This window comes from Cricetulus griseus, chromosome 7 (genome assembly GCF_003668045.3).
Source record: "Cricetulus griseus strain 17A/GY chromosome 7, alternate assembly CriGri-PICRH-1.0, whole genome shotgun sequence".
NCBI lineage: Eukaryota > Metazoa > Chordata > Mammalia > Rodentia > Cricetidae > Cricetulus > Cricetulus griseus.
Genome location: NC_048600.1, coordinates 18,290,337 through 18,317,503, shown reverse-complemented (window position 1 = coordinate 18,317,503; position 27,167 = coordinate 18,290,337). Strand labels below are relative to the sequence as shown.

Below are 27,167 nucleotides of genomic sequence, written 5' to 3'. Positions count from 1 at the left end.
AGATTTCACACCACTACTTGAGGTCCAAGTGAAACCTGATGTCTGAGTTGTGTTTACCTTAGTGCACTTCCAACACCATAGTAAGTGATGTCCCTCTAACACAGAGTAAGGGTCAGATCTGGAAATGACACAGCTGTTCATTGTATAAAATAATCAATTTGCTTTTGAGATCCTACCTTATTTTTTCCTGAATGTGTTCTTTGTTTTAGTTGGTCAGTAGATGCAGGAAGGTATGACTTTTGTCCACAACACAGGAACTTGCTTCATGGTCCCACTGAGCAAGCTTTGGGGAGGCAGGTGTAGGAGGCTGATGGACATCCATAGCACAGATTGTGTTTACACTATGAAGAATGTCTTCCACAGTGTGGGTGTTTGTTGAGAATTCATCTGCAAATCACTTATTTGCACCTCTTTGTGATACATCTTCCTGTTGCCCTCTGGACACCATTAGCTATTGCCCATGGATCTGCACATATCTTCAACTTAAACAACTTTTTATTCATATAAAGCAGATGTAATAAAACCATGTTTGTCTACTGTTAAGATTTCCATTGATTTCTTAGGGAAACTCCCTACCAGGTTTGGGTGTAATTCTTCAGCAATCTATTTTGGCATGTTACTGGCTTTAGATGAGAGCCATGGGTAAACCAGGCTTAGATTTTTTTTTCCCACTGGTGTAAAGCAGGTTTGTAAGAGTACTTGGAATGTCTGAAGGGATAATGGTCTGGAGGAATAGACCTCTGGTGTTTTAGAAATGTGTTCATACTACTTGTGTCTTTGGGCTTGGATTGGCTAATACTATTCACAAGATATTTAGATTTGACAAAGGAGTTCTGCTGGGTCCCTTTTTGGATACCAAGTAAAGGTGGTGGGATACTGGAAGGATGGGCTATCAATCAACTTGTCCCACCAGTTGAGAAACAAGCTGTGATAATAATAGTGTAATAATATCCAGCACATGTACCATATTGGGGGTACACTTTAAATTCAAACTATAGCACTGAGAGTACTTTAAACTTCTGCATATTTATTTTATCATTTTTAGAATCCTATAAATCTGGAGATCAAAATAGAAGTGGTTATTTCTCATGGCTCAACATTTTTTTTTTCTTTTTTGTGGCTAGGTTTTCGAGGGTTAGGTATAGCCAGGCTTCACTGTCTTCCCAGGATTATTCTACTTTAGTGGCATTTAAACCTCAGCGAATTGCCTGCCAATCATTGAATAACCTTGGGACTGTGTAATGGTTTTGGTGGGGTCTGAGTACCACAAGTTAACACTAGAGAAAGAGTGCAAACTGTCTCCTCATTGACTTCCATCTGCCCCTCTTTTCTTCTTTCATCTCTTTGAATTGTTGGTTATTAGAAGCCCCATAGGAAGGTTGTTTTTTTCCCAGGAAAATGAGGTCACTAGTGAGTCTGATTTACCTTTTCCATTATACCACATCTACTCTCTAGTAGAAGTTTTGTAAGTTTTCTGGAAAGTAAGGATTATCTCTTTGTATTCCAATAATTATCTACACTATCCTGTCTTGTTATGGTAGTGAAATTTTCTGATGTGTAAATAGTGTTTATCTCAGCAACATCTTGTTTATGCCGACACCATTTTGCCTAGTGCATACAGATTTTGCCAACATGTTTGATATGACTAAAAAAACGAGGGCTGGTGAGATGACTGAGTGAATAGGGGCACATGCCACCAGGCCTGATGATCTGAGTTTGATGTCCATGGGTTGTCCTCTGAGCTCTATCCACATACTATGTCATGTATGTTTCAATTACCCCCAAATAATGTAAAAGCAAATATGGAATTATCTTGATGCTTTATATATACTTACCAACTTTATATGACTCATTTCATGTAATATTTATAGCCATTTATTAGAAGCTAATTTGCACTTATTCTTTTTTTAGAAAAATGGATTCTACATCTTTATTACCAACATTTTTAGATGTGGATCTGACAGTTTTACATATTGAGTGTCTTTCCAAGGATGTTCTTGTGAAATTTCAAGGCAAAAATAATAGTGAGTGTCAGTTTGACTATCACATATTGCAGAGGGAAATACAGTATATCCCCAAAGTGAAGAATACCGTGGGCGTCAACGAGTTTTGTCTGGTGGAGGAAAAAGTGACTGGAGAATGGCAGAGAGGAAGGGTTGTGGGGAAGACGAACGAACTCTACACAGTGTTGCTCATTGATCGGGGAGAAGAGCTGAGAGTGGATGGTACTCGGGTAGCCTCTGCTTGTGAAAAGTTGTTTGAACTCCCTCCCAGAGTCATATTTGGCATTTTTGCCAACATACTCCCAGTTGGAGAGAAATGGTCACCAAAGGCTTTGCATTATTTCAAGTCACTGGTAGGAATACGGCTGAAAGTCAACATGCAAACAGTTTTGCCTCTTCAAATGATTCTTCTCGAGGCACCCAAAGTGATTTCTGAGGTTCTTGAATTACAATTAGGAAGATTTATTGATAGGGATACTTTTCGTCTTATTGTGGAAATATTAAAAGAACTCCCCCAGCCAATGCCAGACTTACTGCACCATAAAAGACTGGACTCATCATTAAGTAGTAAGAGTACTTCGCTTGATGTTCAATATATCCTAGATAATTTCCAGCCATCTTTATCAGTAGGAAGTTTGGACAGCGTCAAAGTGTCATCTGCACTGAGCCCTGGCAAATTTTATTGCCAACTACTTACGCGGATTCCAGAGCTAGAAGACTTGACAGAGTGTATGAATTTGCATTACAACACAGTAGGACAAGAAACCAGCCCTACTTGTGATAATTTTGGACTCCTGTGTGTTGCTAAAGGGACAAATGGACGGTGGCAAAGAGGAATTCTCCAGAAACTCTTGCCTGATAATCAAGTGAAAATTTGGTTCATGGATTATGGCAGCAGTGAGTCTATACCCTCGATTCACGTGAAGAAACTGAAACAGGATTTTATTTTTGCACCACTGTTTTCATTCCCATGTTCTCTGACGTACTTACATTGTCCAGACCCAGAAGTAAGAAGACAACAACTGACTATATTTAAGCAAGCCCTGTTAGGACACGTAGTGTATGCCCATATTGACTGGTTCAGCGAGGATGAACGTCTATATTATGTGACTTTACAGTCTCAAGAATCTGCAGTTAATTCCATGTGTCTTCTGAGGACACTGGGAACACAAATACTTTGTCCTGCATTTGAATCAAACATTACCAATTCCTTGAGTGAGACAGGCACTTCTGATACAGGCAGCCTTGCATCTGAAGGTTTTATTGGATATACTGAACAGTCAGTGGGTGGACTAAATGAAAAAGATGACTTAAAAGCAGGGTTTCCTATTAAAACTGTAAAAATGGAGATAGAATCTACCCACATCGCATTTGTAGTGAATGTATTGAACCCATCAAATTTCTGGGTACGCATTAGTAAGCATCAGAACAAATTTGAAGACATAATGAAAACTATAAATAAATTTTACAATGCATCTGAAAATGATGAACTAACTCTGAGAAACCCTGAACCTGGACTGTTCTGTTGTGCCAGATATAGCAAGGACAGATGTTTCTACCGAGCCATCATCACTGCAATGAATGATTATTGGATTAATGTTTACCTTCTGGATTATGGAAGTACTGACTCCATACCATTTTTTGATGCAAAAATTTTGCTTCCAGAATTTTGTGATTTGCCTCCCTTAGCCATGCACTGTTCACTGGCACATATATCTCCTGTCACAGATTTATGGGTACAGGCAGCAACAGATTATTTTAAAAAAATCGTTCTGAACAAAGCAATTTTGCTTCAAGTTAGAGCAAAAAAAGATGACAAGTACATAGTGAGTATTCAGAATATTGAAACCCCTGAAAATATGGATGTTGCCTCTCTGATGCTACAAGCTGGGTATGCAGAATCTACAGAGGTAGCATTGGAAGATTTCCCCAAATCTGTAGGAGACTGTTCAATGTTAAAGTTAAAATATGAAGATACACTTCATAATAAAAATGTTCTGGCCTCTGCCCCTGTCAAAAGACCTAAGCCTGAAAAGTCTCATTCTGATAAACTGAAAGAAAACCTCTCATCTTTACATAGGGTCCTGGATCTGAAAATTTCTTTCAACTTTTGTTTTGAACAAAGCTCATCACAGCCTTATAAGGAATATGTATTTAAGCCAGGAAAACTTCTTGAAGTCAACTGTTCTTATTGCCATGGTCCAGGTGACTTTTCATGCCAACTTCTGTGTAAGTCAGGAGATTTGAAATTACTGATGGAACAAATTCAAGATTATTATAGCATCCATCCAGAACCATATCAGACTGGGAAGGTAGCTTGTGTGGCTAAGCATTCTAGAGATGGGAAGTGGTACAGGGCTGCCATCTTGACTCAAGCATCAGACCAAGAAGTAGAACTAGTATTTGTTGACTATGGCAATCAAGAGCGAGTTTTCATTAAAGATCTTTGTGCCATCAACCCACATTTTCTTGCTTTAGAAGCTCAAGCTTTCAGATGCTGTCTCAACTATTTAGTTGAGCCCATTACATGTAAAATATTAGACTGGACAGAAGAAGCCTCCAGAGACTTTGGATATTTCATTTCTTCACGTGGAGGGTTACTAACTTGTATTGTGTATGCCTTAGTTCTTATACACCCTAAATGCTTGTGTAATTTAGTGGATTTACAATCATCACTTACCAGTGCAAATGAATTTCTCCTTCGTCGTGGCTCCACCCACTACAGTGTATTATCAAGGCCACTCCCATTTTCAGTTAGTCTTTACAGTTACTATTACTCTTCATTTGATATAAAGATTGGAAGTGAAGAAGATGTGTATATCTCTCATGTGTATAGTCCCAAAAAGTTCTATTGTCAGCTTTGTAGAAACAGTAAAGATTTAGAGATGTTGGAGACAAGAATCACAGAGATGATTAGCCTCAAAATGTGTGCAAAGTATGACTGGAACAGAATGAGACTGTGCATTTCTAAATACATAGAGGATGGGCTCTCATACAGAGCCTTGGTGAAGCCAACAGAGTCATCATCTGACCCTTGCGTTTATTTTGTGGACTATGGGAATGAGCAGTTTGTAGAAGAAAATATGGTTTGTGCCATTTCTGATCAGTTTCCGGAACTGCTGTTTACACCTATGCAAGCAATTCAATGTTTTCTGTCAGATCTTAGAGATATAGATATTCCAGGAGAAATCAATAGGTGGTTTGAAGACAGTTTCCTAGGGAAGCCCTTAAAAGCAGTGATACTGTCCAGGGAATCAGATGGGCAGCTTGGTATAGACTTATATGATGGGTATCAACATATAAATCAGACAATAAAATTGCTACTTAGTATTTATGGAGAAAAACACTCTGAGCAAGCATGGTGTGTGGAAAAGAATCCTAAGTTAAATCAGGCACTCACTGCACCTTCGAAAGAAAACCCAGAAAGCAACCGTTGCTGCAAAGCAATAAATAAAACTAGCCTACCAAAACATTCTGCAAAGAAAACAGATCAATTGATGCGCCCAGAAAGCATGTATGCCAGGAGTTTGAAACCATCCATTTGTTACGGAGTTGAACCCACGCCAAAAAGCAAAGTGAAGAGGCCCTTTAAGTATGGGCTTAAACATAAAAATGGAAAACTCATTCTGGGGTCTGGACACATTCCTGAAGAAAGTGGCATGGGCTCCAAATCACAAGAGACAGCATCAAAGTTAGTTACCAAAGACTTAAATCAGGCATCTTCCCAAACTCGATGCATCCTTCATAGACCTCCAGTCACAAAGGTTCCTCAAGCCCACATTGACTTGAGTAGCCAGGTTAAAGGGTCTGCACCCATTAGCCACCATCTAGCCAATTTTCCACTTGCTGGGAATGGAAATGAAGCCATAGGACTCACGGATGTTCTAAATGAGAGAACAAATGGCCAGAAAAAGCAGAACTCCCTGAGCCTTCTGGTGAGAGATCATGTAGAATACTCTAATAACCATGCCGTGTCCACAGACAGTACTAAGGAAGTGTTGCCTAAAGGACCCTTTGAAGTGGAAGTTTTTGATCATGGTAATACCGCCATAGTAAATGGCTCTAAAGTTTATTCAATTAGCAGGGAACTCTTAACTATGCCCCAGCTGGGAATTTATTCTTTTCTCCATAGGATAAAATGGAATGGGCCCATTGAAATGTGCAAAAGCAAAATTGCAGAATATTTTTCCTTGGGAGTAATCAATAGAATAATTTCTTGCGAATTTTTGAAGATGCACAACGGGAAATGGGAAGTCAATATAACTTGTGGTAATAAATGTGTCATCAAGAAATTGCTGAGCTGGTCGCCATGTCCTAAACTACAGGAGGGGACATTGCAGACGCCTCGGGTCATCGCTCTCAAAGTTAGTCTTTGTGAAAACAGCCACTGGAAGGCAGGAAGAGTAAATTCATATGAAGGTTTGGTGATCTTCAAACCACTCTCCCAACAGCTAGTTGAAATTCCTTCTGAACTGGTAAGGCATGGGCAGTTTGAAAAATCCAAAATGATTTACATTTCAGAGACTGGGGGATTTCATGTGAAGTTACCAAAAAATCAGAAAACATCAGATTTAGCACGATTAATTCCTAAAGAAGATTATTCCTCTTTTTTATCAATGGATATTATTAAAAGGGGGTTAGAATTCTTGTCAGTATCTAGAAGAAATTTCAAGAGGTACCAATCCCAAACGGAAGAGCAGTGGGTGGATGAGAAAGTCCTTGGCTTTTTAGTAAATCATGGACAACATGAAGCAGTGCCTGTAGATAATACCAAGGTATTTAGTAGACAGATCAGAAATATTTCAAGACAAGGCATGGCTCAAAAACGGATTTGGTTTAGACATTCCAAGAAGACTACCCTTGAGTTCATTGTGTGTGTATTTCCTCATTTGCAAATGAGCATCATTTCTCTGAAATATTTAGACTACGCTTGGGAAGTGGAAATGTTGGCCAATGGTGTGTTGCTTTGGAGGTATTTAAATGTGTCTACATCTCTGGTGGAAGAAAACAAATGGCCATCTTCAGGTACTGTTCTCAGTCTGGAGCCCCAGATTCTTCTGTCACCATGTGTAACCCGGCCTTTTGTTTGGGCACCACTCCAAAATGGTAGGCGGTATTGCGGCATCGCCACTGCTGTCAGCGACCCCTCAGACTTCTGTGTGCAATTAGAGGATTTCTTTGATATAATGAAGTACCTCTTTACCTTGCTTTCTGACATACCGGAGCCCTTGCAAGTCTTGCCCCCAGAGCGCATGATTCCTGGTTCCAGTTGCCTATTCAAAAATGAGTTGGAAGGTCAGTGGAACAGAGCAGAAATTTCTGAAGTTTCAGATCAATCTTTACATCTTGTTTTGATTGACTATGGACTTTCTGTTCATATACCTCACTCAGAAGCCACAAATCTTAAATCTGTACCTGAGAAAATTATGAGTTTGCCAAGGCTGAGCTATCCATGCAGCCTGTATGGCGTCTTGCCTGCTTCAGGGAAATTGTGGAATAATGAAGCCAGGCAGTTTTTTCAAGATTTCCTATGCAAATCAGGCTTAGTTTTTCAGTTTAGGGAGTATGGCTCTGCAGCAGTATCGGAAGTGGATGTCATTTACAAGAACGACAGTGTAGCAGATATGTTAGTAGTGTCTGGTCTTGCCGTGCATCCTAAGGATTCCGCTGGTCCCCATGGAATTACTGCCACTGGATCTAAACTACAGAGCCAACCCATCTGCCCACTGTTGGACAAACACTGGCACAAAAAAGAAAGTTTTAATTATAGTACGGTAAAACAAAAGCTACAGAAGAAGAAGCCTTCAAAGAAGAGAAATGTTTCTAGGCGCCTCTTAAAGAAAAGCTGTGTTAGTGAAAAATTACATTCTGGAAATTTAAAACAGAGAAGAAAAGTCATTATTGGGAAACTTAACTTCCCAAGTACTATTCTGTTTGAGATATGCATAGCAGCTTTGTCTGGGGGACTACCTGATCGTTTGGGAAACAACACAGGCTGCTTTAAAAACATTTTATCAACTGTGGGAGTCCAGGAAAAGAGTCACACAATGGACTCAAATGCAGTCAGTGTTAATGAAAAAATTACAGCAGAACACTTGAAAAGTAAGTCACTGTTTTCAAAGAAGTTTCTCATTTTGGTTCTTTGTTTTAGTGGACTATTTGTCCAGAATGGAAATAACATACTACAGAAAAAAAATTACCAGAGAATCTGGATAGAGCTTGTCATGGTGTGTTGTGGCTACAACCCACAAACTTAATAGGCAGAGGCAAAAGGGTCACCTGAGGTTAGCCCAGCTGCATTGTGAGTTGCAGGCCAGCTAACGCTGCATAGAAAAATCCTGTCCAAACTAACAAACATGATAACTTGGGCTATAAAGTATTTTTTTCCATCTTTACCATTTCTGAATGGTGAATTTATTAGCTTTTCATAAAATAGTGATTTTAACCACCACAAGCATGTATATATGCATGACATTTTACAAATGCTGTACAGAGTTTCATAAACACCCAGAGGTTGTTGGAGTTCAGATTGACAAATCTTCCTATGCTCCTCTTTGAAGAATCCATTTTCTAACATGCACATTATTTTGTAACAGATAAATTACATATCAAGGTACTTTTGAGTGTATTTCTAGCATATTGTTAAGCCAGTTAAAATTTATTGAACAAACTTACTGAAGTGTATTTTCTCTTAAGCCATTTAGACATAAAACAAACTCTAAAGTATTATTCAGATTTCACTATTTTATGTACTATTGTCTTATTTTTCTCATTTGCATTATATTAATTTTCTCTATGGATTATTTACTGTGGGTTTTATAGGTGATGATGTCTCTTTTTGATGACTGTTTGTTCAGACTTCAAAATAATGCCTACCCCATATCCCAAATTATAACTCACATCATCACAGATTATACTCTTTCAGTGAGTGGGGATATCTTGTTTTTACTGATGCACTGTTGTAACTTATTTAAATTCACATTTAGAATTGTCACAGTTAGTAAGTACTGTAAAACTGGATTTTTTCTTTTAACCTTTAAATTTTGTGCTATAATAGCAGGTATATATCATTGTGGGGGCAGTGGAGGCATTGCCATATTCCAGATACTGTGGTAAGAGTTGTATCTATTCTCTAACTGAATATTTACAACAACACTGTGGTAGAAGCTAGTATTGAAGTTCAACTGGATATCCAAACTGTAACTATTTAAATTGCAAGTCGCTTTATTCATTTCTGTTGTTGTTTTGAAGCAATGCTGGGGTCTATTAGAACGGGTTTAACATAGATTTAAGCATGGATGTTAAGAGAGAAATGGAGCGCTGGAAAAGCATAGTTGGAGCAGAGTGTGGTGGCACATGCCTGTAGTCCCAGCACTTAGAAGGCAGAGGCAGGGAGCTAGCTGTAAGTTTGAGGCCATCTTGGTCTACATGGTGAGTTCCTGGCCAATCAGGAAAATATAATAAGGACATATCTGAAAAACTAAATAAACAGAGCAGGCCAAAATATAGCAGAACACATACACCCAGGTTAGGCATGGGTTTCTCAAGACATAATAGCATTTAGCTATCATGCTTATGATTCTGGTAGCTTCTGAGGATACACAGCTGTGCTGCCTAGTTTTATGTCAACTTGACACAAGCTAAAGTCATAAGAGAAGAGGGAACCTCAATTGAGAAAATGACTCCCTAAGCTCAGGGGTTATACGCAAAGGTAAGCCTGTAATGCATTCTCTTAATTGGTGGATGAATTGGGAGGTCCCAGGCCATTGTGGGTGGTGCCACCCCTGGAACAGCAGTCCTAAGATCTATAAGAAAGCAGGTGAGGAAGCCATGATGAGCAAGCCAATAAGTGGCAGTTTTCCATGGCCTCTGCATCAGCTCCTGCCTCCACGTTCCTGCCCTGTTTGAGTTTCTGACTGCTTTTTGTTCATAATTTAAGCACTTAGATATGGTACCAGGAGCCACAGGTCTGTAATGTCTGCTATTTGGGAAGCTGAGGCAAGAGGATCACAGGTTCGATATCATCCTTGCAACTTATTGAGACCTTGTCTTCGTAAAAAGAGACCAAGTTAGTGCAGTGTGGTGGTGTACAAGCATGGTCTCAGCACTTAGGAGATGGATGCAGGAGGATCAGGAGTTCAAGGTCATTCTTAGTTGCATTGTGAGTTTGACACCAGTGGCCAAGCATACATGAGGTCCAGCACACAGGGGTCTCAGAATCAGTCCTTAGTGCTGTGAAGGCAAAGAAGAAATGCAGTTAAACTTCAAGAAGACACTTAAGTTTGCTGTCTGATGACTTCATACATGTATTTCCCTGCCATGGATGTCAAATTCCCTCCCCCAATCCCTTTTCTACTTTCATGAATTGACTTGTTTCCTGACCCATTAAGTTTAGTCAGGGTCATCTATTTGCTACTGAGAGGTTCAGGAAGACTTTTAAAAAATACTCTTGGTAGCAAGACCGCTCATGTTGCTTTGCATATGACATCTTCCACTGACCTTCCAGCTGTCTGTATTTTTAGCCTTCTTTGTTTTTTCTCCATAAGAGTTTTTTCAAAGAACTGGATGTTCGTCTTCCTCCTCATCTCCTAGTGCTCTTAGCACACAGTGAGTCACAGGCACTAGATGAACCAAACATTAAATTATTCTTCCCCAAACTAAACCCAAATATTGAAGGTCATTCAAGGAAAAAATCATACTGTTCAGACAAATATTAGAAAACATAATTTTGTGCACTACAAGTAAAATTTATCTTCTTGATGTGGTTATAGTTTTCAAAGGAAACTAAAAACCAGTGGCATAGCACAGGTTTGATTTTGCTACTGAACCTCTGCAAAAAGGGGTCACCTCTTAATTGTGCCACTACCACCTGTCTTGGCCTAGGATAGAATGACTTTCCATATCTCCTTTGATTGAAAGTCTCAGTCTTCCAGTTTTTGATTATTAACTAATCCAGGGCCTAGAGAGATGGCTCAACCGTTAAGAGCACTTGTTTCTCTTCTAGAGGATCAGAGTTTGGATCACAGCTCACAGCTGCCTGTAACTCCAGCTCCAGGGGATCTGGCACCCTCGTCTGGTCTCTGTGAGTACCTGCACATATGTGTACATCCACAGGCACATACACATCCATTAAAAGAAATCATTTAAAAGTGTACAGAGTTTTACTATTACTATCATGAACACCTTCATGATAAAGATTCTGTTTTGAAGATGGAATTGTGATAATTAGCCATTTTTAGTTCTAACTATATAGAATATAGTAAAAGGAGAAGAATGTATACATGGAGATCTATTAAGTGATTATGGTAAGATGTTTTTAGTTGGTGCATTAATGAAGCTGTGTAACTTGTCTATTTTTTCTTTTTTTTCAATTTGTGACTTTTCAGCACACCTTTTTGTTTTGTATTTTTTTCCCACTATGAGAGATTGATCCTGGGGCTTTGCACATTCAGGCCAGTAACTCTGCCCCTGAGGCATACCCCTCTTTTTGCTGTTTTGTTTGTTTTGAGGCATCATCTCAAGGGAACCATGGTGGCCTCAGACTCATTCTGTGGTCCAAGCAGTCGCTGAAGTTGCCATTTTCTTCTCTCAGCTCTGGAGCACCTTGTTGCCAGCTACTTTAGGAATTTTTCAAGTACAGAAATCCTAGTTGTGGTAGCACACATAAATCCTGAGTAATTCTCAGTAAGATCCTTCATATTTCGAGATTATAACACATGCTTCTGTTTTGTTTTTCAGTAGAGGGAGATGGAACCTCAGATCACTTATGCATCAGTTTGGCAACAAATGGTACATAGGACTGTATGTAACTGCTATCTTGCTTTAGCTGTTCCAGAGCCAGACAAAACTGGTAGGTACAGGAAATCTTCTCACAGGAATGAATGTGAAAGGATGGCCTTGTAGTGTTATTTCTTCTGTGCAGGGAAACTTCTCACATAGGTGCATGTTAAAGGATGGCCTTGTTTCGTTATTTCTTCTGCAGGACATACAGAAATAGCAGCTCACCTATGCTAAATAAGTTTGCATTCCTTTCTCTCACAGTTTCAGGTTTATTTTTGGGAGAGACTTTCAGATTTTCCTATGCATCACAAGGCAACTATATGTAGCTAAGCAGATCTCTGGGTCATATTGCCAGAGTCTCTGGAGTAGATACCCTGGAGTAGGCCTAAGTTATTTTCATCAATGCCTAGGAGATGCTGATGGTGTGAGTGTGGGAACCACATCCTGAGCACATTTCTTCATGAGAGAGGGCATTGTGGGCATCCTGATTTTAATGTGGGACACCATCTGTTCACACCTTGCAAACCGCCTGAGCAAGTTTATAGAAGTCTCCTGTCCATTTGATGTAACTTGATGTGTGGCAGTTCCTCAGAATAGGATAAAAGGTTTACACCACCCTATAAACCGAGAGTATGCAGTGTTTAAGAAAGATGATGGGTGTGACATTGTGGCAAAAGAAATCCAATCATATGAGAGGCTTTGCCTTCAGTCATCTAGGACCTGCTTTGTTCTTAGATTATACACTACCAAAAATATGCAGACTCCACCCCTTGGACTCAGGGATGCCACATAATTGTCTAATGAAGTGTCTTGTTTTCTGTGGACCTAGGTCTTGTTTTACTGATGTAAAATGTTTTCCTTAGTGTTGAGTCTCTTTGTACTAGTGATTCTATTCTGTGTTTTAATGTTCCAAATTTTCCTCAATTATGTCTTTGGACACTCACATTTACTAGTGAAGGGACTTAAAAGGTGACTGGAAGTCCTTCATTTAGGAACTTCTGAATGAAGACCTTGAAGAGTCAGAGCGTTTAGCCTTGGTGAATCTTCTTTGAGCAGTCAGCTTCCCAAGCTAATAGCTCTTAGTCCTTTCCAGGACAATACAGACTGGTAGGCCACACAGTCTGGGAGCTGAGTTAGGAAGTAGACTAAAATTCATTGTTCCAAACACAGAATTTTAGTTGGATTTTAGTGCCACATGCCACCCTGTTCCTGCCATCGTGACCTGACTTCAATCTCGTTCCCTTTATAATCTTAAATATTAGTGGGGACCAAAAGAAACTTTTATTTGCATGTGTTATATCCATGTTTACTATGGTAGAGAATAAAACCCAACATTTAAAATATTTGTTAACTTGCAGGGAGCCTTATAGGTTTAAAGAGAAATCAGGCACTAGGGAAATGTCCAAAGATCTACAAAGTTGACCCCAAATAACAATCTAAGCAATAGTTGAGAGGCTACCTTAAAAGCCCTTCTCTGATAACGAGATTGATGACTACCTCATATGCCATCCTAGAGCCTTCATCCAGTAGCTGATGGAAGCAGAAGCAGACACCCACGGCTAAACACTGAGCTGAACTCTGGAACCCAGCTGCAGAGAGGGAGGAATGATGAGCAAAGGGGTCAAGACCAGGCTGGAGAAACCCACAGAAACAGCTGCCCTGAACAAGGGTTGCTTATGGACCCCAGACTGATACCTGGAACAGAACTGTTCCAGACCCCCTGAACTAGGTTGTCAGTTTGGAGGTCTGGTTAATCTATGGGGCCTCTGGTAGTGGATCAGTATTTATTCCTAGTACATGAATGGACTTTGGGAACCCATTCCACATACAGGGAAACTCTCTCAGTCTAGACACATGGGGGTATCTAGCCACTGCTTCAAATGATATGACAGACTTTAAAGATCCCTCATAGAAGGCCTCACACTTCCTAGGGAGCAGAAAGGGGATGGGATGGGGATTGGTGGGGGGCAGGGGAGGAGTGGAGGGTGAGGGAAATGGGATTGGCATGTAAATGAAGCTTGTTTCTAATTTAAATAAAAATATTTGTTAACTTGCATAGTAAAAGATATAAATAATAATCTAATTATAACAGGATTAACATTAATGGATAATCATGTAAAAAATGGGGCTGAAGAGATGGCTCAGTGGTGAAGAGCATGTATTGCTCCTCCAGAGGCTCCCAAACACCTATAACTCTAGCTCCATGGCCTCTGTAGACAAAATGTGCTCAGTACGCATACTTACACCCACACTGCCTACATATACACAAATAAAAGTAATAAAAATAAATTAAAATATTTAAAAATTGTGATAAAGTGGCACTATAAAATTTTGAAAGTCTCATTTAGGCCTGGATTTAGATTGTAGCTTGCTTCCCACACCTCCTTATAAGTTCAGTCTGTTTCTGCATCACACACCACATGGTTCCTGAACATGTCACAATGCTGATGAAAATAAGAATGAAAGATGCAGGTGGCATCTTACTATTATTATGAAAGTAGTTCTGTCTCACAGACATACCAGATGGAACTCAGAGACTCAATGGCTTATGAAGATCCACTACTATGTAGAATACATCTGTTTTATCTTGAGTGGGGGGTATATGGTTACTTGCCTTCAGTGATGGGATAAGACTTGTGAGCTGGGTCACACAAAGGTTCACACAAGACTTGTGAGCTGGCTCACACCTCTTTCTTGTTCACTAGGAACTTGATGAATACTGAATCCTCTGAGTTTAACATTAAGCACTCTAAGTCTTAACTGCTCTGAGGTCACCCACTGTGGATAACACATTCCACGTGGAGAGGGCAGGTGTAAGACACTATTATATATCCTACTTATGACTATTTCGGTCTCCCTAGACAAAGCTCAGACATTGTGGAGCTAAGAAAAGCCCACACTGCTGTGTCCTGTCTGAATGTCTGCTTTACAGAAGGTGTGAGCATAATCTGACTGTTATTTTTACCAATTATGTTTTGGAAGAAGATCTTAGGTGGAAATGATAACTGGTTTGTGTGCCAGGATTGGGATGTTGCCTTGAATTTTCCCTGAACAGTGGGCAGGAATGTGAAGGACCTTGGAGAGAAGAGACTGTATCAGTCTCAAGAAGGCTGATACACAGGGCTCTAAGGGAGTCGAGAATAGGATAGGGCATCTTCATTATATGCTGTAAAATAAATGCATCAAAATTGCTGCTATCATAAAATGGAAAATTGAGAGTGCACAAATGAATTAAGCAGCAAGATTAAAGATATTTCTGAGTGGTGAATTATACGTGTTTTCTTATGATGAAATACAGAATGAGAAAATGAAGCCTAGTATTTATTTATTTATTTATTTATTTATTTATTTATTTACAAAGCCATAGATGACTATGTGAAACCCATACTTCAAGATGACAAAAATTTTCTGTTCTGAATATTTACCCTAAGGCTCCTTAGGTAGAGATGGAATTTGGGTGTGTTTATAATGCTCTTTCCCAAGACCTTAGAAATTTCTTACCTGGCTTTACACAGTCCTTCTATTGTTGATGTTTGTTTGTTTGTTTGTTACAAACTGTCTCAGTCTCAGTGTAACTCTGCCAGACGAAAGGGCTGGCTCTCAAGAGTGAGCCTACAGCAAATAAGGACTTGAGAGCTTTACCTGTGGGAACTTGGAGTGGACTGATACTCCATCCACAGGAAATTCACAAAGCTTTGGAATACATTGTGGCAAGTTTTAGAAACGATTTCAAAATAAAAGCCTCTGTTGAGGAAATAGGTGGAGAACACCACTGTGATGGAAATGGGACAGGAAGGATGGTGTGGAAGATGAAACCAAGAGGTTATTAAGTGGAGCCAAGAGCCCTGGGGGAACAGTTCCCTGGAAGTACACTAAGGTTTAATCCAGGAGCAGCCATGTCTGTCTGTGTGCATTCCCAATGTCTGTCTTTAGAATGTGAATGTCTGCAAGAGTTACTTTGTGCTTGCCTCACAATGGGTGTTGAATGATTGTGAGGCTAACCTACTACTTTATTTTGTAGGTCCTCAGAAGAAATGTGCTTGAACACCAGAAAGCCCAATCTTCACCTGGAACTGACTTATTATTTATTCTTGATTATTTTAGTTAATTAAATTATTTATTTATTTTTGGGCCAGTATCTTATCTAGACAGTTCATGCTGGCCTTGAACCTCTATGTGGACTAGGTTGGTCACAAAAGTTTGATCCTCAATCTCAATCTTCCTGCTTCTACCTCCTGAATGCTAGGATTACAAGTAATTGCCACCATGCTGGGATAGGCTTAGGTAAGTGATGCAAGCCAAGACTTTATCCTAATGTCAGACTTAAATGAGACCACAGACACCTTTGGGACTGAGTGTAATATGGCCTGTTAAAAGGATGTGGATGTTTGCTCAGTAAGCAGATTGTGTCTTCCAAGGATTTCCAGTCTTCCCTATCTTATTTATCCATTGTGATCTGTCCATTCTCTATCAAAAGGTAGAATGTTGTTTCCTTTCCCTTGGATTTGGGGTGGTTTAAAAATAATACCTTCTTGTGACCTGACAAACTTGGGTCATAAGTGATACAACTTTTGGTTTATTTCCTGGAGAAACACAACTACCTGACATAGTCAAACTCTGGAAAACCCAAGTCACATGGGTACAAGGACTTTGGTCAACAGTACCAATCTCAGGCAGTTGAGTTGCCTTTGTTGAGGTTTTGAGAATATTGTGATATACATCAACTCCATTCTGCTCATTTTCAAGATACAGTATTGAACTTTCAGAGATGACTCTTTGGGGGTAGTTACTTAACCAAGTGGGTGACTGGTAAACCCCTCATGATTCATAAGCTCTGTTCTCACAGTATTATGAAGAGACCTGGTAATGAATAAAATATAAGTTTTAACTTCGTGGTGGTTGTCCTACTTCACTGTTTAATTTTGAGATAGTAAGTCTGGTGTCTAAGCTCCAGATAGCTGATTTCCCATTGTGTTTTCACTGGTTTTATTTGTGGTGTTTTATTTGATTGGCATTGTGTTCTTCAACCCAGTTAAAAAAAAAAAACTCAATAAATGTGATTGTTTCAATTTGCCTCTATATTTTACACACAATGTATGAGATAAATGCATCTTGATTTAATTGAAGCATGGTTACCTTTGAAATGATTGTTTCATGTGCTAAATAATGTACAAAAACTATAGGTACCTCAGTAAATACAGAATTATTACAGCTGTGCTGATACTTTGCCTGTTAATAAAACCTACAGTCTGTCTTTATGGAAATTAATCTGTCTCCTAATATTCCATACATATATTGTGAATATCATATGAGCTACATAGGCTCTAAGATAGAGCTTGTGGATAAAAGTGCAAACTTCCACAGAGTTGGTAAGAAAAGTCTATAATTCTGGGGGGATTTTGCTGACATCTAGTGGTATTTGAATCTACATGTCAAAATTTCATTTAGCTCTCTATTTGTAAACCTATTTTATATTTTTGTGTGTATGTGTGGGTGCCCATAGAGGTCGGAAGAGAGGGAATTAGATCCCTTGGTGCTGGAGATCCATGCAGCTCTAAGTGCTGGGAGCTGAACTCAAGTTCCCAGAAAGAGCAGCAAATACTCTGAACTGCCGAGCCTCTCCACAGCTGTATTTCCTTAATTTTTTACACATTTTTAATTTTAAATTAAAAGACATGGTATGTCTAAAGTGAGGCTAATCATACTTTTGAGGATGTGAATTGTAGAGATGTAATTTGATATAAATGAGTAAATACGACCATCTACCATTCATTCTGGAATGCAGGGTTTTATTTTCCTTCATTTGCTTCGGTCCCACCTCCTTTTCTTAGTTTCTTAGGTAGGTTATGATAACATCTTAGATTTATTCCATGTACATGTAGCTAATTCCATGAGTAAAGAGGCTCTATAAATAAATAAGGATAATGTGCATATTTTACTGTGTTTTAGAAAAATACATTTTTCTGCATTTTAGTATATCCCCTAGAAGTCTTTCTAAGATAAATAACATATTAGTAGTTATGGTATTTAACATTATGCATGCGTTTTAATTTTGTTTTCAGCACTTTTTCTACTGAGAGACATCTATTGTTTAGCTCTTTGCCACACTGAATACAGCTGAAGAACACATCTATGCAAATGTTCCCTTATGTAGGGTAATTCATCTCTCCAGGATAACTTCTTGTCAGAGAAATTGCTGGGGAAAAAGAACATACCCATTTTAATAGATGTTAGCACATTCCCTTCAAGCACAGCTGAACTGTCTACAGGTAGATATGCAATCCCATTTCCTTTGTAACACTAATGTTTTGTTCCAGCTTGATTGAGGGAAGTTAACAAGTGTAGATCTCTAAGATGAGCAATGTGATGGATGTATACATCATGAGTTGATCATTGTGCGGAAGTGGATTAGCATATCCCCCACTTCCAACATCAATATTTGATTTTTAAATCACAAATATTCTTGCCTAGATGAGAGGTATAAAATGACTATTTTGAGTTTCCTGATTGCTGGAGAATTTTAACAACTTCTTTTGTGGGTGTTTTTTTATTTTTTAATATTTTTTACTCCGAATTTATTATTGTTCAGGTTTTCTGATCCTTGCATTTTGTATGATATTCACCATCCAGTGTGCAGCTATTTTGTAGCAAAGTTCATAATAAAGGTTCAGATGATCCTGTAATCAATCGTATCCATTTTTAATATTGTGACCCTGGATTTTCATGTGTAATTAAAGTCTTTCTTATGGGGGAATTACATGGATTGTAGTCTTCCAGGTTCCCCCTCTTTGTTTTACATCAAAATCTTGATTCAGATGAATTTTTTCAATAAACTTAAAAAACTAAAGTATAATGTGCACAGCAAGAGTGTATTATTAAATGGTTATTAAAAAAAGAACCCACCTGAGTCCTCACCAACTGGCTACTCAGAATGAATCCTGCTGCTCCTGACTGCTCTTGCTGCAGTTCCTGATGATTAGAAGCTACTGTGATGTCCATGGTAATTGCCACCCTCTTCCCTTCCCCCTCTTCTACCCCTTCTCCCTCTTTTCCTCGCCTCCTCCATCTTCTCTTCTCCTCTCCCTCCTCCTATTTTGCCTCCTGAACCTTAAGGCTAAATAAAGTAGTTCAACTCAGTGGTGATAAACCTTGGTGTAAGTTAATTTATACAATATTTATTTATTTACAAGTTTTTCTTATATAAATCTGGCTGGCTACCTACAAGTGCTGGCCTTATAGGTATGTGCCACTGTGCTGGCTAATATGTTTTATATAACCATTTTTTCAAAGTATTTACTTATTTTACATCTGGACCATAGTTTCTCCTCCCTCTTATCATCCCAGTCCCTCCCCACCTTCCTCCCTGCCCCATCATCCAGACCTCCATTTCTATTCAGAATCCCATGGATAGCAACAAATCATGGAATATCAAGGTGCAGTAAGACTAGGTACCTACTCTCCTATTAAGGTTCTACGATGCAACCCATTATGAGAAACAGGGACCCAAAAGCCAGCAAAAGAGTTAGGAGTCCCACAAGAGAAGCAAACTACACAACTGTAACATATATGCAGAGGGATCAGGTCAATTCCATGCAGGCTTCCTGGTTGTTGGTTTAGTCTTTGTGAGGTCCTGTGAGCCCAGGTTAGTAGATTCTGTGGGTTTTCTTGTATCATTGACCCCTCTGGCTCCTACAATTCTCCTCCCTTTTCAGTAGGATTCCCCTAGCTCAGCATAATGTTTGACTATGGGTTTCTGCATCTGTTTCCACCAGTTGCTGGATGAAGCCTCTCTGATGACTATTGAGCTATGCAGCAACCTTTGAGTATAGCATCATGACACTGACAGTTTTCTTTCTCTATCCATATTTGGTTCTATCCTAGGTCTCTGGGCCATCTAGGCTCTAGGTCCTGGTGCTCCACAGTGTCAGGAGTGGGCTCACTCTCATGGCAGAGATGTTAGGCTGGACCAGTCATTGATTAGGCACTCCCACAATCTCTGTATCACCTTCATCCTAGCATATTCCATAGGCCAGACTGTAGGTTGAAGACTTGTGGCTGTTAGTCTTGCCTTGTCACTGGAGGTGGCCAGTTGAGGCTATGTATCCCCTTTTGCTAGAAGTCTTGGCTGGGGTCATCTTTGTGAATTTCTGGGAGATTCCCTTGTTCCAGTTAAACCTCATTTTACTGGTAATTAAAATGTTTTCCCAGCATTACTAAGGAAAGGTGACAAAATTGTAAATCATAAGATGTACTATGTGATATGGATTCTAATAAGTTCTAGAAGTGCTCTGCACAATATGATGACAGTTAAGTCATAATATGTACTTGAATTTGTTAAGACAGCTTGTCTTCAACATCGACAGCACAAAGAGTAAAAGGTGCTGTGCAAGGTAAGGGACATGTTGATTAACTGTCATCATATTGTGCAGAGCATTTCCAGAACTTACTAGTTTTCCTATCTAAACCTCTCCTTTCACCTTTTCCAATATCTCTCCCCACTCCAACTCCTGACAACCACCATTCTTCATTGATAGTTTATCTACCTGTGGGAGCAGCCCATTCCCTTTCCCTGCTTCTTGATATTCCATCCAGAGACCTGATTCCCAGTATTAACACTGTTGAGGGATGCTTGGGCTCCCAGTCCACAGCCGTATCAAGCTATGGACATTCTTGTGCATTACTCTTCATTACTCTTCTAGCAGAATATGAACTTGAGAAGTAACGGTTCATAGAGAGTAGACAGGTCAGTCATTACTGAGTTTTAGTAAACTCCAGATTTTCCTAAGTGGTTTACCCTTTTACACTTCCACTAGTGCTATTAGAGTGCTGGAAATCGCATTCTCACCATTTTTTTTTCAACTTAGCTATTGTGATCAATAGTATAATGTTATACAGTGGTGGTTGTAATTTTCATCTTTCTGCAACTAAGTCAAATGTTATATGTTTATTGATCTCCATTAGTTTGAGAGTTACATTTCCTATGAGGTACATATTTTCTTATTGACTTATTGGAAAATTTCAGATTTATTGTCAATTGTTCTGGAGTCATATTGGATATGGATGCTAGAGAGGAAGAATGTAAAGGGAAACCCCCTTTTTCACCATGTGACATCAAGGGTGTTTATTATTAGTATGACATCATAACTGTAAACACTTCTTGTTCTCCAGCCTGATGTAGCCTTGTTGACACTTCATCAGAGCTACATATAATGGGTGGAAATCATGCTCCCCTCTGAGGGGATTATTCACACAAATTAGCAAGCTTCTTTTCAGAGAATCTCTCCCTTTTTTTTCTATGCAATCCTTCCTTTATGTCAGTATGGATCCATAGAGATTAACCTGATACATACCAGGGCTATGTTATGACTCAGATCATTCTATATCAGGCCATTGGAAGCTCTTACATTTTATACACTTGTCTCTTTGGCAGTGCCCTGTCATGGATTGCCTTGAAACACGTCTTTTCCCCTCTGGCACTAAGAGCTGCTCTAGGTCTGAAATCTGCCATGTGTGGTGGAGCTGGCTCCTCTTATTTGAGAGTGACACTAGGCACAAGGCTCCGGGTGCCCAACGGATGAGTGCATTTCTTTTTATTTCTTCCCTTTGAATTTCTTTGGCCTTAATTTGCTTTTCTTTCCCCAGCTTTTCAGGATGTTTCCATGCTTTGTTTTCAGTATCCATTTTGACATTTTAAATTTACAGTCTTTAAATCACATGCTGATTAGCTTTTTGTCAACTTGATACAAGATTTGGGAAAATAGAATCTCAAATGAGAAGGTGCTCCCCCATCAGACTGGCCTATAAACATGTCCTGGGGCATTTTTGATTAATGGTTGTTGTAGAAGGTCCCAGCTCACTTTGGACAGCTGCCGTTCCTGGGCAGGTGGGCCTGAGATATGTAAGAAAGCAAGCTGAGCCAGCCAGACATTCCTCCTTGGCTTTTGCTTCAGTTTCTGCCTTTAGGTTCCTGTCTAGAGATCCTGCCCTCACTGCCCTTCATGATGAAATATAACTGGGACTTGTAATCCAAGTAAATCCTTCTCTCTGCATTTCTTTTGGTCCACAGTGTTGTATCACAGCAATTGAAAGCAAACTAATATGAACCACAATTCATAAAAAACAACCAACAACAAAAACCAAAAACAAAACAAGCAGTTGCTTTTCAAGATTTTGAACATTTCCAAGTTTCTTTTTCATTGATATGACAGAATTTCCCTGAATAAAGATAAATTCTTTTAAATTTGCTGAAGCTTGCTCAGTGAGCTACACACAACTAATTTGTTAATTTCTGTGCATACTTGAAAAGACTATGGTTGGTAGGTGTAGTGTTCCAAAATGGTCCTTTGAGTTATTTTTTTAACCAGGTATTTTATATTCTTTCTAAATGTTCATCATTCTGATATTTATATCAGATATTGAGCAATGTATAATGCCTCACTTTGATAATAGATTTACACCATTTATCTCTTAGTTATTATATTACTAATAGTATATATTATTATTATTATTATTATTATTATTATTATTATTATATTTTATCATTACCTCATTACTTCAACCAAACACATGCGAAAACAAGAGGAGCTGGGCATTGGTGGCTCACGCCTTTAAACCCAGCAAGAGGAGTATATTTTTTAGCATGTTCTTAGTTTTGGTCTATCATATCAGGAAAGGTGTGATGGAGGAGAGCTGACTGACACTCAGCTCGTTTCCTCTCTCTAGTTCAGTTTAGGATCCCATGGAATGGCATAACCCACATTTAGTGTGAGTCTGACTTACTTAATTCAACCTTTCTTGAAATGCCCTCACACGCAGGCCCAGATGCATGTTTTCATGGGAACTCTCCATCCACTTTAGAAGATCAGCCACCATAGTGGTGAACTTTAGAAGTTTAAGGACATCTTGTTGTAGTCAGACTTCCATTTGATAGTTGTTGATAATTCAGCTTTAAACCTTACTGGTTTTCTCTTAAAAATAATTAGCCTTCCCCCTCCCTTGTTTTTTTTCTTAAGACTTCATCTTCCTTTCAAAAATGTGTTTGTAATATGCCTCTGTTTATGGTTTTGTGATACTTAACTATGTATTTTGAAGTCAATTTAAAAAATCTTTAGACATGAAATATTTGAATATCATATCCCTTCCCCATCTCTTCTGTCTGAGGTCCCAGCTACCATCCTGCCAAAGGTTTTGACTGTCACATATCTCTAACAGTTTTCTCTATTTCTAATCCTTTGATACTCTCTGTGGCAGACTACATATTTTCCTATAGCTCTGTCTAATTCAATACATTCTTAACTGTTTGTTTTGTTCTGTTGATTTTCCACCAAGCATTATATTGTTCACTTTGATTGACTACAGAACACTGTTCAGGAGAGATGTCATCTTCTCTTGGGTGAAATACTTTTGTTTTTGCTAAACAGCAGACTGCCGTCATCAAATCCTGAACTGACATGACTTGATGTTGGTCCATTCTTCCTCCTAAAGGGTGGTGCTTAGGTCTCTATAGGACCTCTTGAAATGCCCTCACACGCAGGCCCAGATGCATGTTTTCATGGGAACTCTATTGGGAGGATACAGAATTCCATTGTGTACTTGCTCTGAGAGATTGCGTGCAATGTGCTCAGTTTGTCAGATTTTTAGTCACAGCAATTTTCTCTGACTGTCCCCTCTTGATAAAGCCATGTGAATCATTAGAAACCTGTCCTTTCTACTTTGTCAGATGTTGCCTCTACTCTTACTCTTTCCCTTGCTTTTGTTACCTTCCAATAGCACCACAAAAACATATTTTATACTTTATTTAGCTTCTCTAGATTGAGTGAACACAAGAATCAGCCCTAAACAATCCAGGCTACTTATTTTCAGCTGTAATTTTTTTTTTTTTTTTTTTTTTTTTTTTTTTTTTTTTTTTTTTTTTAGCTCTGGTATTAGTTAGCAATGAAACCTTTTTTTTTCCCCCAGGATGAGCAACAGAAAATTTTTGCTGTGATTTTACTAAACAATCCACCCCTCTTCTGTAGAATCAAACATCACAATGAATTAAATGTCATATATTCTACAATCTATTTCTGGAATTTCTATTTGACACTTACGTATCCTTGCAAAATGGAAGCTCCTTTATGTATTCTTCTGACTTATTTGGTCACTATTACAGTTTCAAGGTTCATACACTTTGATGAACATAGTCATGGACTATTAATTTTCATTTTCTATGTTGCATAAGAATATAATGTGTATACTATAATTTGTTCATTCCTTTTTATGATTATGCCTAATTTTGGTGTTCTGGAAGTAACAGCTCTATGATGCATCATTATGTGTCTATTGTACATGAACAATACATAGGTGGTGTCTTTGTATAATTTTGCTAGTGACTGTGAGGCCATTTTGTATATATTTCAAATTACATCTGTTCAGTTCACTTGCCTATTTATTTATTATAGTTTTTTTCCATCTGTATTTAATTTTTTGAGTTTCAGTATCAGTAGTAATCCATTATCAGATGCAGGGCTGGTGAGGATTTTTTTCCTCATTCTGTAGGCTTTTTCTCTTCACTTCATTTACTATTTTCTGTGCTGTGAAGAACCCTTTTCATTTGAAGCAGTCCCATTTGTCAATTCTTGGTATTTTTTCCTAAGCTAATGGGGTCCTATTCATATTGCTTATTCCTCTATCTGGAGGATTCTTCTTGTCTCTCTCATAAGAACTTAAAAGTTTCAGGTCTACTTTAAGTCCTTTGATCCATTTTGAATTGATTTCTATATAGGATGAGAAAGGACAATAGCTTTTGTCCTTGACATATCCCAACTATGGGCATCCAGTTTTCTTACTCCATTTATTAATAGGCCATCTCTTCTCTAAAGTATGTTTTTAGCTCGTTTTTTTGAGAATCAGGGAGCTGTCGTTGTGTGAGTTTATTTCTGGGTCCTCTATTCTAGCCCATTGGTATAAATGTCTGCATGAATATCATGCTGTTTTTGTTACTATGGCTCTGTAGTATAATTTAAGGTCCCAACATTGTTCTTTACTCAGGATTACTTTGGCCATGATGTTTTAATTTTATTCTTAGTTTTTTTTCTTGAGACAGGGTTTCATTTTGTTGCTCAGGTGGGGCTCAAGCTTGTTTCCATGAGGCTGGCCAGTCTCTACCTAACAAGTTCTGAGAATATACATGTGTGCCACCATATCCAGTTTAGTTGTTTCTGGGCTTCTGTACTTCCATATGTACATTAGGATTATTTTCTGTTTTTATGAAGAATGTCATTGGAATTTTGGTATAGATTGCATTCATCTATAGATTTGATAACAAGACCACCTCATAACTTTTTTGCATAGTCATTAGAAATGTTTATGACAAAAGTAACAATTGTCAGTGAAGATGTAGAGAAAGTGAAATTCTGGTGTCATGATCGAAATCAGCACTTTGAGGAGGGGTACACATTAAAGCCAAGATATTGAAGCATGGGAAATGCCTTGTGGTTGTTTGAATGAGAAATGCCTCCTATAGGTTCAGGTATTTGAGTCCTTGCTACTGTTTGGACAGGCCATGGAACTTTTGTGAGGTGACACCTTGCTAGATGAAGTATGTCACTGGGTGTGGGCTTTGAGAATTTATATCCTTGTCCTACTTCCTGTGTGCTTGCTCTGCTTTGTGGTTGCAGATGTGAATTCTCAGCTTCTTGAGACTGATTCCATGCTTTCTCATCCCATTATGGCCCCTCTGGAATTAGCAGACAAATTTATCAGTTTCTTCCATAATTCACCATGGCCATGCTTCTTTCTCTCTTTTATAAACATAATTCTTTAATGATTCTTTGGGAATTTCACATCATGCACCCTAATCCTGCTCACTCCCCAGTCCCTCCATATCTGCTCCTCACTCCAGCAGCATGCTCCCCAAATTAATTTAAATAGGCAACAAAAACCCCACCTTGCTCCTCCATCTTTCCCAATACCCCTTCATTCATCCTAGTGGAATCAGAAGCGATGGCGTGTCACTTAGTATACCCTTTTGTCCAATATGCAAAATGTTCATTGTAATGATCCATTGGTCTGGTTCAAGACCTCTGGCAACCAACATCCTTGGACCCTCACTGATACTCTTCTCTTAGATCCTGCTGTTGCCCTGAGTCTTGGAGATGCTGCAGTTATTGTTCTGCAGGATCAGTCTCTTCACCCATCCCAGCAGGTCATAGATGATGCAGATGCTAGGATGGACCAACCCAAAGCCCAGGATATGGGTCTGGGTGACAGCTGAAATGCTTTGTCTGGGCCATTGGGACTGCTCCCTCAGGCTAGGGGAAAAGCCATGGCCATCATGTTTTATCACAGCAACAGAAAAGTACTAAATACCTTTTGATGAATGAACAAACAAGACAATGTCACATATACAAAGAGCGTTCTTCAAACATAAACAAAGTGATTAGGACTTGAATGAACCAGGAGAACAGTATGCTAAAGTGAAATAAGCTAAATGGACAAAGAGTTAATGTTTTCTCCTGTGTTACCTGCAACAGTTAAACCCATAGAACAGGGAGGAGAATTGTGGTCATTAGGGTTTGAGGATGATGACATGGGATAGTAATTGATCAAAGATGCAAAGCTTCAGTTATTCAAGCAACATGTGCTGAAGATGCAGTTCACTTGTGACTGTGGTCAATCTATACTTGGGATCTGCAGATGGTCTCAAACATTCTCACTTCATTTGTTGTAATGGGCAATGTTCATAAGGTCAACAGTGTTAATCAGCTCACAGCATATACATATAAAACAGCACTGTGATGCCTGAAGTCCTATTGGATGCTTCCTTAAGTTGGACATGAGTAGTTAAACCTTTTGCTTGGTAGCTCATGGTTTGAAATTTTTGTCACGCATATGTCCTTAAGAATCTCTAGTGTGTGTTTGAGTGGGATTGTAAGACTACTACAGCACATAAGCATGCTTCATTATCTACACGCCGGCAAATGGCCCTTTCAGTGAGCATACCAGTTTACTTTGTCATGGTGGAAAAGATCCCTTTTATTGACATCCACTGACATGGCTCGACTTTGGTAATTTTACTGTGAGTATCCTCTGAGGTTTTCTTCTCTTGCTATGTAGGTACAAATTGATGAGTATTCACAGTAATTACTTAGTCTTATTTAATTGCTTTGGGGGAGGGTGTGTTTCAAGACAGGGTTTCTCTGTGTAACCCTAGCAGTCTTGGAACTTACTTTGGAGACGAGGCTGGCATTGGAATGCAAAGATCTGCCTGCTTCTGCATTCTGAGTAGTTGGATAAAAGGCTCACACCACTTTCTGGTTGCATTTTTTGTTTGTTTCATGCATTTGTGAATTTTTATTGTGAAACTGAGCTTACTTGGGCATTTTGGGCAGCTGTGCAAGAAAT

At 38.9% G+C, this 27,167-nt stretch overlaps 1 protein-coding gene across 1 annotated transcript; it reads left to right on the top strand.

Annotated features, from left to right (window-relative positions):
• Positions 1-1,915: 1,915 nt before the first annotated feature.
• Positions 1,916-26,037, top strand: Tdrd15 (tudor domain containing 15). The gene is made up of 2 exons (XM_027424388.2): positions 1,916-8,105; positions 25,892-26,037. The coding sequence occupies exons 1-2, from the start codon at positions 1,916-1,918 to the stop codon at positions 26,035-26,037; spliced, it is 6,336 nt and encodes a 2,111-aa protein (XP_027280189.2).
• Positions 26,038-27,167: the final 1,130 nt, after the last annotated feature.

Excerpts from the sequence above, each read along its gene's own strand:
- Tdrd15 (XM_027424388.2), top strand. The coding sequence starts at position 1,916 with ATGGATTCTACATCTTTATTACCAACATTTTTAGATGTGGATCTGACA. Across the intron at positions 8,106-25,891 it reads TACAGCAGAACACTTGAAAA|ATCCTGCTGTTGCCCTGAGT; the intron begins GTAAGTCACTGT and ends CTCTTCTCTTAG.